The 18003-nt window shown below is 32.6% G+C and overlaps 1 protein-coding gene across 3 annotated transcripts; it reads right to left on the reverse strand.

Annotated features, from left to right (window-relative positions):
- Nucleotides 1-6724: 6724 nt before the first annotated feature.
- Nucleotides 6725-11742, reverse strand: LOC111805358 (uncharacterized). Of its 3 annotated transcripts, XR_002816661.2 has the most exons (8): nt 11549-11742; nt 11048-11308; nt 10442-10545; nt 10066-10242; nt 7619-9435; nt 7395-7540; nt 7059-7222; nt 6725-6947 (listed from the first exon to the last, which is right to left on the reverse strand). XR_002816661.2 is itself a non-coding variant. In XM_023690411.2 (7 exons), exons 2-7 carry the CDS (start codon nt 11260-11262, stop codon nt 6851-6853), a joined length of 2556 nt encoding a protein of 851 aa, XP_023546179.2. In that variant the 5' UTR covers nt 11263-11308; nt 11549-11742; the 3' UTR covers nt 6725-6850. The 3 variants fall into 3 exon arrangements, 2 of the variants coding, with proteins under 2 accessions (XP_023546179.2, XP_023546180.2); XM_023690411.2 differs by lacking the exon at nt 7059-7222; XM_023690412.2 differs by lacking the exons at nt 6725-6947; nt 7059-7222 and having other exon boundaries at nt 7302-7540; nt 11549-11740.
- Between the last annotated feature and the right edge of the window lie 6261 nt (nt 11743-18003).

Raw genomic sequence — 18003 nt, forward strand, 5'->3', positions numbered from 1 at the left:
CTTTTCTTTTTCTTTACCTCTCCTCATTTTCTGAAGAAATACAGAGAGAGATTGGCGCCAAAAGTGTCCCACAATTGTGATGAAATTACGGAATTGTCCTTCAATGGTCATTCCACCATTCACCGTCATTCTGGCAACTGTGTTTTACCTTTACTAGTAGCATATGCGTTGTGCATTTTAAGAAACACTCAATACGTCATTTTACTGGTTGTGGTTAGTAATACAATCACACACGTATAATGATGAGACCTATCTTTTAAAATCGTAGCATGACCTTAGCTTCTTTCCAGTTTGGGGCACGGTTGAATGTGTGGTACTTCCATTCACACGGTCCACACACGCGCACATGGACCCCACCGAGCAAACTTGTATACATACCCTTTGGGTTTAGCTTGGTTAAGCACAATGCGTTCATGCGTCGCCATACGCACAGAAAAGGAAAGGCTTGCATGATATCATGGTGAATATATATATATATATATATATATATATATATATCGAAGGTACACATCGGTACTAACATAACATAATAGGAAAGTATCCCGATGCATGTATCCATGGTAGTCATCATATAATCCACCATATAGCTTAACATGGGAAGACATCACATGACATTAACATGGGAAAGTATCCCGATGCATGTATCCATGGGTTATTGGGTCGCGGGTTGCATTTGAGGATTGAAAGGGTTTTCGTGCACTCAATATGAATCGTGAACTATTGGGTTGTGGGCTGAAGCTGCATGTTCAAGTAACGAGCCACCAAAGTCATCGAGAGAGGTGATCAAAGTCTTCGTATTATTATTATTATTTTACTATTTTCCTTAATAAAAAAAAATTTAAGAATAAGAATTAAAATAAAATGAAACTCAAAATATAGGAATCAAACGGGTATTTTAACATTATTCCTTTCGAGCTTGATTCCGCCTTTAGACACGTTACGTTATTCGTTGTAGTTCAAATTTATGTTTTGTGAATACATCAACAGTATTGTGTTAGATAAATTTTCTACAATCCCCTAATAGTTCGGGTTGATGGATAAGAGAAGGTCGCAACACATCTCCATCACTATTCGCCATAGGAGTTGATTAATTAGGTTCTTATTAAATAGAACGTTCCAAGAGAGCATCTAAATCCAAACCGAACATATCCAAAAAAGAAACAAGTAGGCTAGGATTCAAGTCGATGTACTTTTTCCGATTCTTTTTTTTTTTATTTTTTATTTGGTAAAATACAAAAACATTTTAATGATTTAAACTGTAAATAATAATTTTTTATATATTTTTTATACACTAAAAGTTAAATGGGTAATAAATTAATTATGATAAACCAATGATGAGTATTTTTTTTCTTCTCTTGCAAATACTTGGACGTTAATGGCAGTCAAAAAGTTAAAAAAGGAAAAGAGAATGAGAATAAAAAATAACAGTAAAAAAGTAAGAGTAAATATGACTATGTTTGAACAGAATGTTATAAAGAGGAAAAGGCCAAGGGTAATTTGGACCATTTCTCCATCCTAAAGCAAATTACTAGATTGACCTTTCATCCAATATAAATTTATTCAAAATAAAAAATGTTTAATTCTAGAATTTTTATGGTTGAGTTATTGTTCAAAGATACACCTTATTGATATACATAGTGACTTTCAATTATTTTAAGTTGTAGTCTTGATTTATTCATGCAATCATTTGAAAGGGTATCTAATGTTTTGTCGATACTCGAATTCATAAAGTATCGCTCCCGATTTGTTTATAAAGTTTTTGGAAGATACAAAATAATAATAATTAATTAATTAATTAAATTTTTAAATAATTTCTTTATAATATATTATAAATTTATAATAATTTATATTGTATCTTATCCCGATATACTCTCACGTGGATTGTTGCATTTATTGCCTTGAATTTTGCAATAATAGGGATATTGAAAGGGAAAGGATTAAAAAAAAAAACAAAAATTATATCAGTTCTTTCTATTTCTATTTTTATTTTCTTTAAAATTTTACATTAATTTAAAAAAAAAAAAAAAAAAACAAATTAAACCATTGCTTCTAGAAAATATAATTCTAGACCGAGACTACATAATTTTTTAATGTTTTTTAAATAGTTTAATAAAAATTTCTCGTCAAATTTTAATTACAACATCGGTTTTGACTCCCATTTTGTTCACGACAAAGCTGCATTTAGCGTCAGTTTATTTTTTGGCTCGCTTATTCAACGTCACAACTCTAATGCGTTGTGTTTCTATTTGTAGTTGGTTTATTATAATCGTTATGTGACGCTTGATCACTATTATGTTCGTCGTCCATCACTCATATTCCTCATCTCTTGTCACTGATATATCAATGTTTGTAAATTCATTTTCCTCTAAATTTTGTTTCGATATGCTCCAAGGTAATCATACAGCTGAAACAATTTTTTATCTACAAGTATCTCATCGGGAGCATGGTTTTGATTTTGGTCGGTTGATTTACGTTCTCATACTTTGTGTGTTTATGCATATCTAACTCGATCAGCGATTACTTACTTACTCATCATTTCCAAACCATTTTTCACGTAAAGGCAATGACGTGATAGGGTGATAAAAAGGATTCGTTTTCGATACGTGAATTTTTTCAACCAATCAGGTATGTTGACAAATTTTTTTTTGAAGGGTCAATTATCAGAAAAATAAATAAAATAATTGCAATAATGTGCTTTGGATTCCGACCGCGTGGAGCATTATGGCCATAGAAATTAAATAAACGACAGAATGAGACAGTATTATGGGCTCTATATTTCATTGTCCTTTTTTTTTCCTTTCGAGGTCAAATTTGTCATTTCACTCTCCCATATTTTTGTTACTTATCACTTGATTTCAAGCTTTAATCATATTTTTAAATGGTTAAATTATTATTTTTCTATGTATTAATTATGTTTTTAGAAATTGAAAATTTTTACTTTAAAAGTTTAATGGTAAAATAATAATAATAATTTCTGTAAATTTATTTTAAAAGGACAAATAAAGTGTATTTTTTATAAAATTAATGGAAAATGTAAAAAATTAAATTTAAATATTGCTAAAATTAAATATAAAAAAATCAAAATTGATAGTTTAACCAAAATATTAATAAAATTGAAACATATCACATGCCTACACTGTAAAGATAAAATTATATTTCTTTTGATTCTTTTGTATTTTTAAAAACGAATATAATACAAATTAATTTAATATTTATTTATTTTTACTGAAATTAGATTTAAAAAAAAATATTAGAAGTTTATTGAGAAATGTGTAAAATTTAGTTGCGATCTGTGAACAGTTTAATTTGGATGCAATTATTAGAATAAGAGTAAATAATGGGTCGCTGTCCGTACAATCCTTCGCCAATCACGGGATCACGGCCTGTGACTTTATCATTGCCTTCCGATTTCCTTATTTTATTTCTAATTATAAATTTCACTCTAAAATTTCAATTTTATCCATTTAAATGTCAAACTTTATCCATTAAATTTTTGTTCTTTTATCTCCGTTAAATTTTGTTTTACGTATTAAAGCAGTACATAATCATTTAACACAACCTATGGCGACCGAGTGACATGATGGCGTGCATTTGTAAGGAGGGGCAGGCGACATACATGGACATGCGATGTTGTGGCTATGAGAGGTAGTGTGACGTGGGCATTGGTGATAGCGTGTGAACAGAGGTGTAGTGTGCAAAAAAAAAAATAATAATAATAAATAAAATAACCCTTGTTGGATAATGAAAGTCCCACATCGGCTAATTTAGGGAATGATCATGAGTTTATAATCAACAAATACTCCCTATTGGGATGAGACCTTTTGGAAAAGCCCAGAGTAAAACCATGAGAGCTTATGCTCAAAGTGGACAATATCATACTATTATGGAGAGTCGTGTTCGTCTAACAACACTAAAACAGAAATTTGCGCTTTTTTTTTTTTTTTATATGGGATCAATTCAATTTGGGTTAACCTAAATTCGGTTCCAAAAAAGATAACCCAACCCAATTTTTATGATTCGGATTGAGTCAGATTCTCGAATTCGATGAACATCCCTATTAGGATTTGATGAACAACCCAATGCGTCTCGTAAATCATGTAAAAAAAACGTGAACTCATTAGAAACAAGTTACTCTCGGGTTCCTCCAAAATTAGAAAAACCAAATAATAATAATAATAAAAGAAAAAAAAAAAAAAAAAAGCATTATTTGTGATGTGAATTATCCAATTTGTCCCATCTTAAATGGGAGCACATGCTTTACCTCCAAAACCCTTCTCCTTACCTTTCATTTTCCAACCCCATATTTATAGAATATGTCACCATCTTCAATATTTTTTATTTTTTATATCATTTTTAACACATTAATTATGCTAATTTTATTATCTTTCAAAAAAAAAAAAAAAAATTATTTTATTTTAGATTTAAAAAAATACTTGGTTTTGATTATTCCTCTTAATTTTAAATAAATAATAATTATTAAAAAAAAAAAAAAAAAAAAAAAAAAAAAAAAAAAAAAAAAAAAAAACTAAAACTATTAAGAAAGTCAATCCAAAATGATTTAAAAACATGATAATACATAATTAAATTGATGAAACCCAAATAAAAAAATAATAATGTATTTACTATTGGACCAACTTCATTACAACTAATTGATTATTAGTAATACAATAATAATGAATAAGAAAGTGTATTATTAGGTATAAGAATTCAAAGTCTTAATAATTATAAAAAAATTAGATAAAAGGAAAAGGACTTCTCCTTTACCTTTTACTTTGTGTAATCTCACAAAAAGGCAATGGTGTTGAGTAAAATTTTGATCTTGGGATCTGTGGATTATGGGTCCGACCACACTTTGACCCAGTAATGGGTGACTCATATAATTAAAAATCAGTCACTTGGAAAGCACACATATATAATTAAAAACCGTAATTGGAATAGATTGTGGTTCATATTTGAAAAACACATGACATAATATACCTCAAGGAATCATCAGACCAAGTATACAACAGGATCACTTACCACAATAATTGTTTAAAATAGTTGAGTACTTTTGTTGTGCAAACTATAGCTTAGACTTAATCTAACGGGATTCGAATTCCTCCATCAACTCTCTTAGCATACTTAGAGTCGATATATTTCACCTAAAATCCTTTTGAATCAACTTAAAATCAAAGAAAACCCAATTAAATCACGCTAAAATAGGATAAAAACTAACCTTTGATGAACTAGGTTGAAAATCAAGCTAAACGGGGTCAAAAACAGTCAATTTTTATGTTGGAGTGTACACAGATTGGAGAAATCTTTCAGTTCAAAGTTGGTGACCCGAGCCATCAAAATAGAATTCATAATCCAACTCAACCTAACCCTCTATTTTCGAGTTGAATTGGATTGTTAGGTTGTTTTTTTTTTTTAATAATTTTTTATTTAATTTCCATAATATATGTTATATTAATAACTAAAATCCCATAAATATCAAATATTCACGAGTCATAAGCATCACTAATAATCGTTTCAAACGTTAAATATTCTTAATTTTCGTAAATATCTTAAAAGTACAATTTGAGTTTTTTTTTTTTTTTTTTTTTTTTTTTTTTTTTTTTTTTTTTTTTTTTTTTTACCATTAAAATGACAAAATTATATAATAAAGTTACAAAATGAAGAGCTTAGGGCCCAATCTTTGTTTTTAATTACAAAAAAAGAAAATAAAAGACCGATATAATATTTGTGGGTTCCTACAAATTTTTCAAAAGCCATTTTTCAAAATTCACCCATGGTGATGTGATGGAAAAAGTTGGTAAAAGATTACAACTTTTAGGGTTTATGAGCGTTTTGAACGAATCAAAAGCTTGTAAAGTAAATAAAAGAAAAGGCGTTTCGGGTAATTTTTCTTTTCATTAAACAGTTAAATTACTGTTGAAAATGTTGTGAATGAGAATTAGATGTTCCCCACATCTGTAATGATATGATATTATTTACTTTGGACATACGTTCTCGTAATTTTGTTTTTTTTTTTTTTTTTGTTTAATTGAAAAAATTTCGTATAAATAGAGGCAATTGTCTCATGGATCTTCTTCTTTTCTAACGAGTATGAAATTTTGATTTCATTCCTTTTATATATATCACTTATTTGATGTCTAGATCAACTCTTTTGTCCGCCTTTTGGGAGCACATGTCGTCGATTCAATAAAACTCAATCACATTGTGAAATAATTTGGTATTGACTACTTTATCCTGCCTTTAATCCAATTTGTCCTTCGAGCTACACTTGTTCGACATTTAAGATCGAGGGAAGACCAAAAGATTTTGAAACTTTTAGTGAGTTTTGAACGAAAGGGAATTTACTTTATAAATTGGATATAAAGTCTCATTCAGAAACATAAATTTTCCAAAATTTATACTTTTTATAAGAGTAGTACCATAAAGATTATCTATCACGTTCATGTCAATTTCAAAAAATAATGGTTACTTATAAAATATTTTTGAACATACTCAAACATGCATGTATTAACTCAAACATGCATGTATTACTCTTACTTTTTAGGCAAAAATAAGACATCCTTGTACGGATGTACAAATGACGACGTTGTGGTAACGACAATGAGACAGAAGTTCGGGTAAATGCATTCATATTGTTCTTCTGGCCATTAGTGTATGATTCCGTAAATTGTTTATGAAATACTTTTAATAAAAAAAAAAAATTTGCACGTAATAAACATATCATGCATGTAGTAAAGACCTTATTTTTAATCTTTTTCTCGAAGGTATGAATTTGTTACAAACAAGTCGTTTAAAAAACTTAAAAACATGTCATGATTTTTATAGATTGAAGTACATAGACTGAATGGATAGCTCACATATAATACTTTTCCGAGCTCAGCTTAGTAGATAATGCACCAGTGATGAGCTCAAATGTCGATGGTTCGATCTCCCACTCCATGATAGTCGAACTAAAAGAAATGGGCTTTAATTAATATATCTCAAACAACATTTTAAAAGATTGTTTTGCTCATTATGAAGTTAGTTCTTCACTCATATCATGAACTTGTTATCATTCTCACCCTGCAAACATCACTAAAAACAATCACAGCTTGTCTTCAACGACAAAGTTTTGAAGCCATCTTGCAAGAACTTTCAAAGTTTCTGCATCAAACTTTCACATCCAATTCCAATTATTCTACCAAGCTTAATGCCTTCTTCGTAGAAGAAGTGCGTATTCATGTCACTGCGACCACGGTTTAGATATTAACTCGACGACATGTTCAAAGCAGTAGCAGCAGCAGGAATAGTAGTAGTAGTAGTAGTAATACATAAACTCGATTTTATTATGCCACTAAAAAATATAATTACAAAATGTATATACATATAAAAGTAGAAAAAAAATAGAACTGGCTTACATCTCAGATAAGAGGTTGCTGATTTTCCGAAGCTCCTTCAGAGCTGCCATGGCTGTTACTTGCCCTTTCCCAACTAAAGGATTCTTCGACAAATTCTCCAACGGTCCTACCTGACCGCATTCTTGCTGAAACACGGTTTCGATAACCTGTCGACCAACCAGATTGTCACAAATTGTAAGAATGGAATCATATCTCTCAATCATTAAGAGTTTTGGGAATATTACCTGTATGTGATCGAGCATAGATTGACCGAGATTCTTGAGAGTCCCCATTACGTGTTGATCAACACCGTCTCCTTTGCTGCTAACAGAAGTACTACAAGCACCGTCAGCTTTTATCGGATTACTCTCAGCTGCTGTCGATTTGGAAGCCTCACTGTCAGCTTTCCCCTCAGCAGCAGCATTTCTGCCAAACTTCCAAAACCATGGAAATTTTCCTATTAGTTTTCTATCTTTTGTCCCTACTGCTGCATTGGCCTCAGAATCATTGGTGCACCCAGGTTTTTCAGGGATGATCTCGAGCTGACCAGGATATGGAAGAGGCGGGCCTTCCACGACAGACCGAGACTGATCATCATTTTCATCCGAGGACAAATTCGACGCGACGCTGCTTCGGCTCGAGTCATTTATGTCATGCTCGGTGTCATTTACTCCACCGAAGGAACTTGTTGGGTCTGAGAATATTGAAGAGTTTTCTTCACTGCCACATCTCTTGTCTTCAGCATTTTCCATGTACTTCTCGCAGCCATCTTGTCCATCCACCTCGCCTTCGACCGAGAGATCATCCTTGCTGTCAAGGACTTCATCGTTCCCACATTTTTCAATGTCTTCCTCTGCACCTAGTTCGCGCGATAAATCTTCCAGTAACCTTCGCCTAACAGAGGATTTCGCGTTCTTCTTCCCACCAGCCAGCTTCGCTGGAGATGGGTCAGATTCCGTCCGATACAGGGACCTCACTTTCTCTGACCATCCTTTCTTTTGGGCTACATTCTGATTTCTTGAGCCATTTTGTTTAGCTTCTTGTTCCCTTCTCCACTTTTCCTCCCAGTAACTCTCGGGAACGTGATTTAACGGAGTTTTTGGTGACACGGAACCAGATGAATGGCCATTACCTCGAGCAACCATAGACTTACTGTGATGGTGATAAGCTCCAGACAAGAGGGGTGTAGATGAGATATTAGACTGCCTTGCTAAAGTCTGCAAAGATTTTGCCTTCTCTATCAGTTTTTTCAAATCCACATTCTTGGGGAAGTTCAACAATCTCTGGAGACATAAAGTTGCATTTTCTGTGGCAAGTAAAGACGATCGCAGATAAAGTAACATAGAAACAGCTATAGCAGCAATAAATGCACCACGAGATGAACTCAGGAAGCCGAAGCTCGAGCTCGTCTCAGGTTCATCACTTCTGTCAAATTTACTATTATCCGATGCAAATATTTCGTCCCAAATAGTCAAGAGATCTTCAAGAGAAAATTCACGACCAAATAAAACCCTTAACCAGCGGAGAGAGAAGTACTGTGGTTCTACACCGAGTTCAACAAGGTGAGCATGTAGGGATGAATCAACATGTGACAGCAAGTGGTATAAAGCAGCAGACGCTTCGATTACAGGAGGCAGTCCTGAAAGGGAACCACCTGCAGGCGTCGGAGAGAAAAAGTCGGCCATTGCAACTGCCCCATGGGCTCCACTCATCAATGCATCAAACATCGAATATGCATCATGTTCAATAAATCTCTCGGAAAGGACAATGCCCAGTTCCCCTTCAGCTCCGTACGCATCAGTCAACAATATAATGGTTTGTATTTCGGGATCTAACTCCGAAAGAGTTTTCACATTTTCCACATTTCCATCAACTCCAGACTCATTTTCGGTTGGATCCAGACGGTTTTTGAAATCAAAATTATATTTCAAACTACCATCTTGAAATGAGAGTCCATCAAACTTGTCAGCAAATTGGTCTTCATAAAGCTTTCTCACTTGAGATAGCCTCTCCACATCAACATGAAGAACATATAACAAAGGAGCCAAAAGTTCGTGCATTCCTACAGGTACAGAACACGGGAGTATAGCTTAGAAATATAACAGCAAGACGTTAATCAAATTATAAGCTGAGAAAACTGCACGTATTGCAGATTAAGTAGATAAACTCTCAAGCACATTTTTATCATAAACATCGACACGTGAACCTTCAAGGGCTGGGAATGGCAAAGACTATACAAGGTTATAAGTTGGCATCTAACCACAACAAAGAATAGTTCCGGTCATTATTCAACTAACTACTGTGATTAGAACACAAGAACAGTAGCAAATTATGTGACGGTTTCTCCACGGTCCTTAGACTCACACTTGTAGGAGGTCGCACGATACATTTAGACAAAAGGGCTTTATAATATCCCTTGCTAACATGGAGAACGGTCAACAACGTTTATCATACCATTTAAATAATTCTCGCACTCAAAATTTAAGAAAAATAGAGCATTATATTTCATTAGTAATTGCTAATCTTTTAAATAAAACTCATCATCATTAAATATCATAATAGGAGAAATTATTCTAAATAGCTTCTCTCCCAATATCATTACATAAAAGATAAATTAAATCCTTGGTTCGAGAGCTCGAAAATCTTTAGGATCCTTTACTTGAAAAATTTAATTAATAAAGTGTTGAATTACCTTGTCTATAGCCAAATTGTGGATGCTGAAGGCACCATAACAATAAAATTCTTCTAAGCAAGCCTTGACATCCAGGCGTCTGGAAGTAGCTTCCGTGTTCGGGATATAAACGCGATAAATCCTGGTCAACCATTTTCTCCAGCTCAGCGCTCCGAAAGAAGCGGCCCCACATGCTATCTGCAGTACAGGATGGTAGCAATTACAAGCAAATATTGTTACTTAAATGAACTCATCCAACAATTAAATGAATCAGTATCGCCATGGTCGCACTTGAGCTAAAGAAAACGGCATATTTCACGAGTAATACCTAAGGCATTAAGATTTAGTACCATTCGAAACTAGATTCGACATGGAAGAGGCGGCGGCGTAAATTTACCTGGGTTTTGTGATAGAGGATTATCCATTGCAATATCAGGAGAATTGCTTCCATCCTTGGAAATGTGTGGATCAACAAGGTGGCGTCTTCTCAAGATTGCATATCTGAAAGAAAGAAATAAAGGAAAAGGTAACATATGATGATTTAATTTTGAATTAAAAAGTGGAAAAGAAATCAGATATGGAATTGTTCATATTATATTGATTCTTAAAAAGAAACATATCATCATTGTTGATAAACAGTCGTCTAAATCATTGCATTCTGCAACAAAAACAATCGATGCTCTGTATGAAACTATAAGCTCAACATTGCAAAAGAAATTAATTTGGGAACTTAGAAAACAAAATCCAAAAGAACAAAAACCAAGGGAAATCTAGATAGCCTGCACCGATTATCATCTCAGGAAATGATGAACAGCGCAAAAAAAGTTAGAAATCAAGGAAGAACATTCACGCAGAACGGAATCCATTATAAAATGTAAGCTCCCGATTGCAGAATCGCTAATACCTAAACCAGATTGAGTAAATGGAAAAGGAATCGCAGCAATATAGCCGTCAATCGAAGAAACAAATTAGGAGAAAAAACGTGAACTCCGGCAAAACAAACCTTCTTCTCGAATCGGCTGTAACGCGACGAAGATCATCAATAGAAGCTAGAGAAGAAGACGGCAAAACCCCAAGATTTATGCGCCATCGTACACCTCTAAGATCGCCAAACCGGCGCTTATCCTCAGAATTCCGATGACAAAGAGAGCCAGAGCACGAAGAGGACGTCGCCGACGTCGATTCGGACAATGCCGCGACGATTTCAGAAGGCTCCATAGATTTCAACTCGATTTTCTCGAACCGAATCCTCCGCGTTCTGAATCTACAGACGAAAATGAAATAAAAAAAAAAAAAAAAACAAGCAAAACCAGAAATGTCAACGAAATCACATAAAACCCCACACAACAAACAGAGCAATTAAGAGGGTGCTAGAATTCTGCAACGGAAGAATCAGGAAAGATACGAAGATCAAGGAAAAATCAAAACCCACCAAAGATCAAGAGAAATTGAAGGGATTGAAAAAAAAAAAAACATGTAAAATCAAAAGGAATGAGAAACTTACCTCTAAGACTATGAATGAAATGGGAGAAAACTGCAGGATTGAGTGATTATCCAGAATTCCATCATCTGGGTTATCAAATTTTTGGTGTTAAGAAGAAAAGGGGAAGAACAATTTTGTTTCTTGAGAGAAGAAAGGGGGGGGAAAAAAAAAAGAAAAAAGAATGAATTTTGTTGTAATGGCGCTGATAGGGCTTTTGGGGAGCTTGGTTTAGGGTCAGGTGAGGTGTCTTCATCTGTTATTTCTCTCTCTATTAGTAATTTTTAGACAATTTTTTTTTTCCTTTATTTAATTTCTTATATTCTCCTAATTAAATTTCTTTATTTAAATATTTAACCTAATTTTGGATTCTTCTACCTCCACCAAAGACTTTAATCATTCACGTTAACTCGAGCTTAGTTTAATGGATAATCCGTCATTCCAATGTTACGAGCTTTAATCATTTTTACCTAAGAAATTATTTAATTTTTTCAAAGTAAATGCTTAATTTGGATAATTTAAGCATTAAAATTAAAAATTAGGAATAATTAATATTATAGAAGAAAATAAAAGGGGTTGAGGTAGGGACATAATGGGAAAGAAATAGGGTGGCGGAGGGTAAAAATGGAAGAAAGAACAAAAAGAGAATATTCTTCACAACCAAATCATTAGGGATAGAAAGAAAGAGAGAGGATAAGAGAGGGAAAGGCTGCCCATACTTTTCTAGCCCAACAAAATAGGACATTTGTCATCACACAATTATTTATTTATTTATTTATTTATTTATTTATTTATTTATTTATTTATATAACTGAACGTGATCACTTTTACTACTACCTACTAATTCCAAACTTAATTTAAAAATTATATTTAGCTCGAGACTATTTTTAAACTTTATCCGTCTTGCTCATTCCTAAAATTTCTCATATATTTTTGTGAGAATTGAACATGAATTCGGTATGTAATTTGCTGGGATAGGTGAAACTTGTTTTTATTTTTCCAATATATAGTGAGAAGGGTGGGAATTTGGAGGGAGATGAGATGAGGATATATTCTCTGTTCCTGTTTCCATTTAGCTAACGAGAAAAAAAAAATTCTCACGCCCTCTCTCATCCCTCGTCTAACTAGGGATATTCCACCTACGAGTAGATGAACATTTCTAAGTGCAAGGGAGATATTAAGGAAAAATAGCTCGACATCAAAAAAAAAATAAAAAGCTTTTTGTGAATGTGTTTCATAACAAGATATTCAATACGTGCATGCTCAATCTAGTATTCAATTTTTAGAAAGGTAAATAATGGCTTCGTCATTGGGATTGAAGATATGTTCTCATTAATATTTATAAGCTTTAAATATGATACAAGCTAGCAACAAATACATACAAATAAGAAAAATATAAACTAATTAAATATTGAGAATAAAATAAAAATATACTATAAATTAAATATATTCATATAAATAATATATTCTTCAAATATCAAATGTAAATAATTTTATTAATTAAATTTGTAGCGAAAAATTAATAATTTTAGCTGGGTGTCATCAATTTAAAAATGTTTTAGAAATTAAAATCCAAAATAGTAATATAACCATATATTAATCTTAAAAAGAGCAAAAAAAAGAATAAATAAATAAAATAAAATTGGTAGTGGTCGGTGGACGTGGTTTAATATTTGTGGAACATGAAAGCAGTAGTGTGGGAAGAATTATCCATTGCGGACGTGGCAGAGACGTGGCAGAGACGTGGCAGAGACGTGGCTTGTCGTCCAAGTCATTAATTGACCTCAACCAATAGAAAGACCTCTATTTTGTACACATCCTCTTATTCACGTGTTCTTTTTCTAATTTACAACCCTAAACCCTTTATTTACTCTCAATTTATTCAAATAATTTATTAACCAAATTGAATTTTTTTTTTTTTTTTTTTTTTTTGTTATTTAAAAAATAATAATCTGTATTAAAATTCTACTAAATTCATGGTCAAAGAGTTGGAAAAAAAAAAATAAAATAATAGCAAATTCCGGGAATCTAATTGCGTCCACGCCAATTATTTGTTAATGTCTTCTAATTATTAAATTCTAATTATGTTGCTTTTACTTTATGTTTACATAAATGAGCTTCATTTTTTATTTTCCAAAAAATTTGGTTAAATTATCCTCCAACTTAAAACATATCATTAACTTCATTTAAAAAAATTAATTATACTTTCTAATATTTGGATACAATTGTTTAATTAATTATACTTTTTAAGAATATTTAATATGCATTTCCATTAAATTATTTAATAACTCATCATAACTCAAATATAGAACCATTAATTTTATTTCAAATTTTCAATAAATCTTTAAACTTTAAAATATTACCTTTAAAAATAAATAAATAAATACTTTTATTTAAAAATATATTTAATTTTTTTGAAATTTTTAGAATACCGTTAAACACTAGATTTTTTGTATTTTAAATAAAACCCTCCATAATTAAAAAGGGGAAACTTTATTTGATTAATTATGCTGTTTGGATAATTTTTATAATTAAAAATGAACTTTTTTTTTTTTTTTATATATATTTATTTATTTCATATTTGATGTGGTTGAAGTGGAAACAAAAAGCTCACTCTTTTGTTTTGTTTTGAGTGTTAAAAGATCATTTTTAATTATTGTCCCACACCGGAAGACAACACATGCATTCAGCCACTATACCTGTTTTTTTATTTATTTATTATTATTATTATTCCTTCTTTTAATTGGAATTAATAATTTTTTTAAAAAAAAGTTAATTAAATTTGTACCCAAATATTATTTTTCGGTTGGGTTGGAAAATATTTTTGGATCAACTCGATAGTTTAAGTCGATTGGGTCGATGACTCAAGTAACCCGAATAGAATTTTTTTTTAGTTAGGTTGTCAAGTTGTTCTTTTTTAATTGTATAAAAAAAAAAATCAAAGTATCTACGGTATATATTACATTAATTACTAAAATCTCATAAAATTTTAATATTAAACATTTACGAGTCACAACACATCATTAACATAAAAGTAGGTAAGGTAAATCTCAATTGTAATATTATTTTCATGTCCAACTAAAAAAAAAATGGTCAAATGAACTCAAATAATAATAAAGAAAAAAAATTAACTCGATTCAACGTTTATAATTTGAGTTTTAGAATTGAACCTCCTAACGAACATTTGTTTGAGACCCAAACCACTAATCAAACCTCAACTTAGGAATTAGACCTCGATGAGCTAGACTAAACTAATGATCTCTGTTTAGGGTGAGTTTACTTTTAGAGCACCATTCGAGCTAGGTTGAACGAATTGTATTTTATATAATTACGTAACTTACGGCTTATTTACATGTTACTACTCGTGATATGTTATGCTTATGAACGGTTTGTGATGTATGTACTTTCAGTATATGTTGGTGATACTATGATCATGTTATGTCTTATGAAACACTTGATGAACCATGATATGTCATACTTATGCATATATATCTTATCGGGAATTCATGCATGATAAGTATGGAAGGATAATGTACATTCATAACTCTGTGCCATGATTTAAAATATGGGATCTCAGGCATGTTGTATGTTAATAGGTTGGGTTACTTCCCTAAGATGTTATGTATGGACACGTATACTATGATCTGATACACATTCCCTTCTTCCCATTTGTTTTTAGCAGCATGAGCATGCGTTATGTCCCACCCAGTTTCTGTTATCACTTCTTGTGAGATCCTACATCAGTTGGAGAAGAGAATGAATCAATCCTAGCCGACACGTTTTAAAACTATGAGGCTGAAGTCGATACGTAACGAGCCAAATAAGCAGTCAATCATTTTTTTTTTTTTTTTTTTTTGAAGAAAAAAGAGAAAATGTCGTAATAGAAATTCGAACACAGTACTTTCTTACTTTGTTACCATATTAAATAACAAAAAACCCTAAGAACGTAAGATTATAGGTAAAAATCAACTTTTTAAATCTCGTGATTGACGATAAAATGTACTATATCGAAAATTTTCGTAAGCTTTACAACTCCACGTCGTGCGATACCATGAGATTATTCCTTATCCAAGGTTTTTATGCATATGGCTTTTTAATTTCATTTCTTTAATTTCTAAGATGCTCTTCCTCTCTCCTTGTGACAAAAATGAATAAAAAATCGGTTAAGTTATGAAGCCTGATGCTTATTTATAGGTTAGTCAACCGTATATATATGGTAGATAGTTATATATGGTAGATAGTTATATCTGGTAAATGTATATATAGTAAGTTGAAGTATATATATATATCCGCATCACTTTGAAAATGTACTCTCTGTTATTGTACATACCTGAAGTCATCCATATAAATTTTTAGCCAATATTCTTGTTGCATTTTTCTATCATGTTTTTTGTGTTCATCTAGATCGAGTGGGATGTCCCACATTGGTTGTGGAGGAGAACAAACCACCATTTAGAAGGGTGTGGAAACCTTTCCCTAGCAGACGCGTTTTAAAGCCTTGAGGGGAAGCCCGAAAGGGAAAGCCCAAAGAAGACAATATCTGCTAGCGGTGGATCTGAGTCGTTGCAAATGGTATCAGAGCCAGACACCGGACGATGTGCCAGCCTTCTCGCTGTTCCCCGAAGGAGGGTAGACACGAGGCGATGTGCCAGTAAGGACGCTGGCCCCAAAGGGGGTGGATTTGGGGGTGGTCCCACATCGATTGGAGGAAGAAAAGAGTGCCAGCGAGGACGTTGGACCCCGAAGGGGGGTGGATTGTGATGTCCCACATTAGTTGGGGAGGAGAACAAACCACCATTTATAAGGGTGTGGAAACCTTCGAGGTGGATTGTGATGTCCCACATTGGTTGGGGAGGAGAACAAACCCGAAAGGGAAAGCCCAAAGAGGACAATATCTGCTAGCGGGGGATCTGGGTCGTTACAGAGTGTGTGTTGTTGAGCAATCTTAACGAAACTAACACAATTAAGCGATCCTAACAACACAATTATTGATTAATAGAGATGAAGAAAGAAAATATTAATGATGAAATCAAACCTTAAACCTGTCATGATCTAAAATGTCGGATGTGGGGGCCTTATGTATTTTAATATTATGGACACTTTTTGGCTCCATCTTTTACATTATTAATTCTATTGGGACATCCACTTTAAACCCTTTTCAATTTTTTTTTTCTTTTTTTTTAAATTGAATTATTTTGAAAACTTTGAGGTTTGGTTCTTCCTTGTTTAATTTTTTTTAATTAATGATCAAAACAATGGTAATAATCCAAAAACATATTTATTTTCTTTCCTTACAAATTAAAACTAGAAAGAAAAAAAAAACAATAATAACCTTACCAAACAATTCCATGAATATTAATTTGGAATTTGAATGTCTTTCTCTTTTAACAAAAATATTTTCTCTCTCTACTCTTTTAAGTCTACTTTCTCTCTCCTATTATTGGTTTTTATTAATACAATCGATTTATTTAGTCGGGTGCCTCCCATTAAACATAGAGATGTCACCTAACTCGTATGGATCTACTCGAGACTGAGAGGGAATTTTCCATCTAGATGAAGAATGAGAACGTTTTTCCTTATAAAATAAATGAGGCTAGAGACAAGATTATATTCCTAGTTCTCACCGTCCCTAATTTTAAGAGTACCATTCAAACGTGAATTTATGTGAGTATATTGTAAATGAAAAGGTTTGTTCAAATATATTATTAGTGGTAGATCCTTATTTGAGATCTCCTCCCTCTTTTAAGGTTTTTTTTAAATTGGAATGGTTCGTTTTGGTTCCATACGTGGTGTATATCGTTCAAATAAATTCCTTCAGTCCCAAAACTAGAGGAAGATTGTTGAAAGATGGTGCACTTGGAACTTTATATATAAGTAAACCACAAAAGTAAGGAATAATAATAATGTTAAAAGTGATACTAAAACCCTTGTTTGAGATATCTCTTTAGAGCTTAGTGTCACGGTTATGCTTGTCCAAGGCGTGTTGCCTATAGCCGCATAGCAGATGTCTCGATTTTACTTGTCTAGGACGTGTTGTCCATGGATGCATGCTCGTTCCAAATCCCTTTACATGCTTTCATCCTAGATAAGTCTTTACCATTTTTCACGTTGGGTCAATAGGGGGTGTACGACCTTTCACTAAAATAACCCCAAAATGTACTATAGGGAATATGACTAGTTGTCACTTATTCCTTCTCTCAGTTATATTCTATTTATGCCGGGGTATTTCTTTATTTGCTTATATTTAATTCTTCAAATCGTTTTCAGATGTATTCTCTTGCTCACGTTTTCTAAATCTTTTCTCGCAATGTGACTCGAGGCCTAAACATACGCTGACATTGTCCACAACGTTCAAATTTCTCATGGCTAACTTGTTCGCTTGATTAGAACAAGTGCCGCAGAATCGCTGTCCCGCCAGCCTTCAGCACAGGCAGTATCCACCGATGCATTAGTGACAACAAAGATCAAATTCAAAAGGG

The sequence above is a fragment of the Cucurbita pepo genome, chromosome 11 (genome assembly GCF_057944985.1).
Source record: "Cucurbita pepo subsp. pepo isolate OVF chromosome 11, ASM5794498v1, whole genome shotgun sequence".
Taxonomy (NCBI): domain Eukaryota; kingdom Viridiplantae; phylum Streptophyta; class Magnoliopsida; order Cucurbitales; family Cucurbitaceae; genus Cucurbita; species Cucurbita pepo.

Coding starts and splice junctions, on each gene's coding strand:
- LOC111805358 (XM_023690411.2), bottom strand. CDS start 11,262: ATGGAGCCTTCTGAAATCGTCGCGGCATTGTCCGAATCGACGTCGGCG. Junction 10,546..11,047: donor ACAGCCGATTCGAGAAGAAG/GTTTGTTTTGCC, acceptor TCTTTCTTTCAG/ATATGCAATCTTGAGAAGAC. Junction 7,541..7,618: donor CTATGCTCGATCACATACAG/GTAATATTCCCA, acceptor GTTGGTCGACAG/GTTATCGAAACCGTGTTTCA.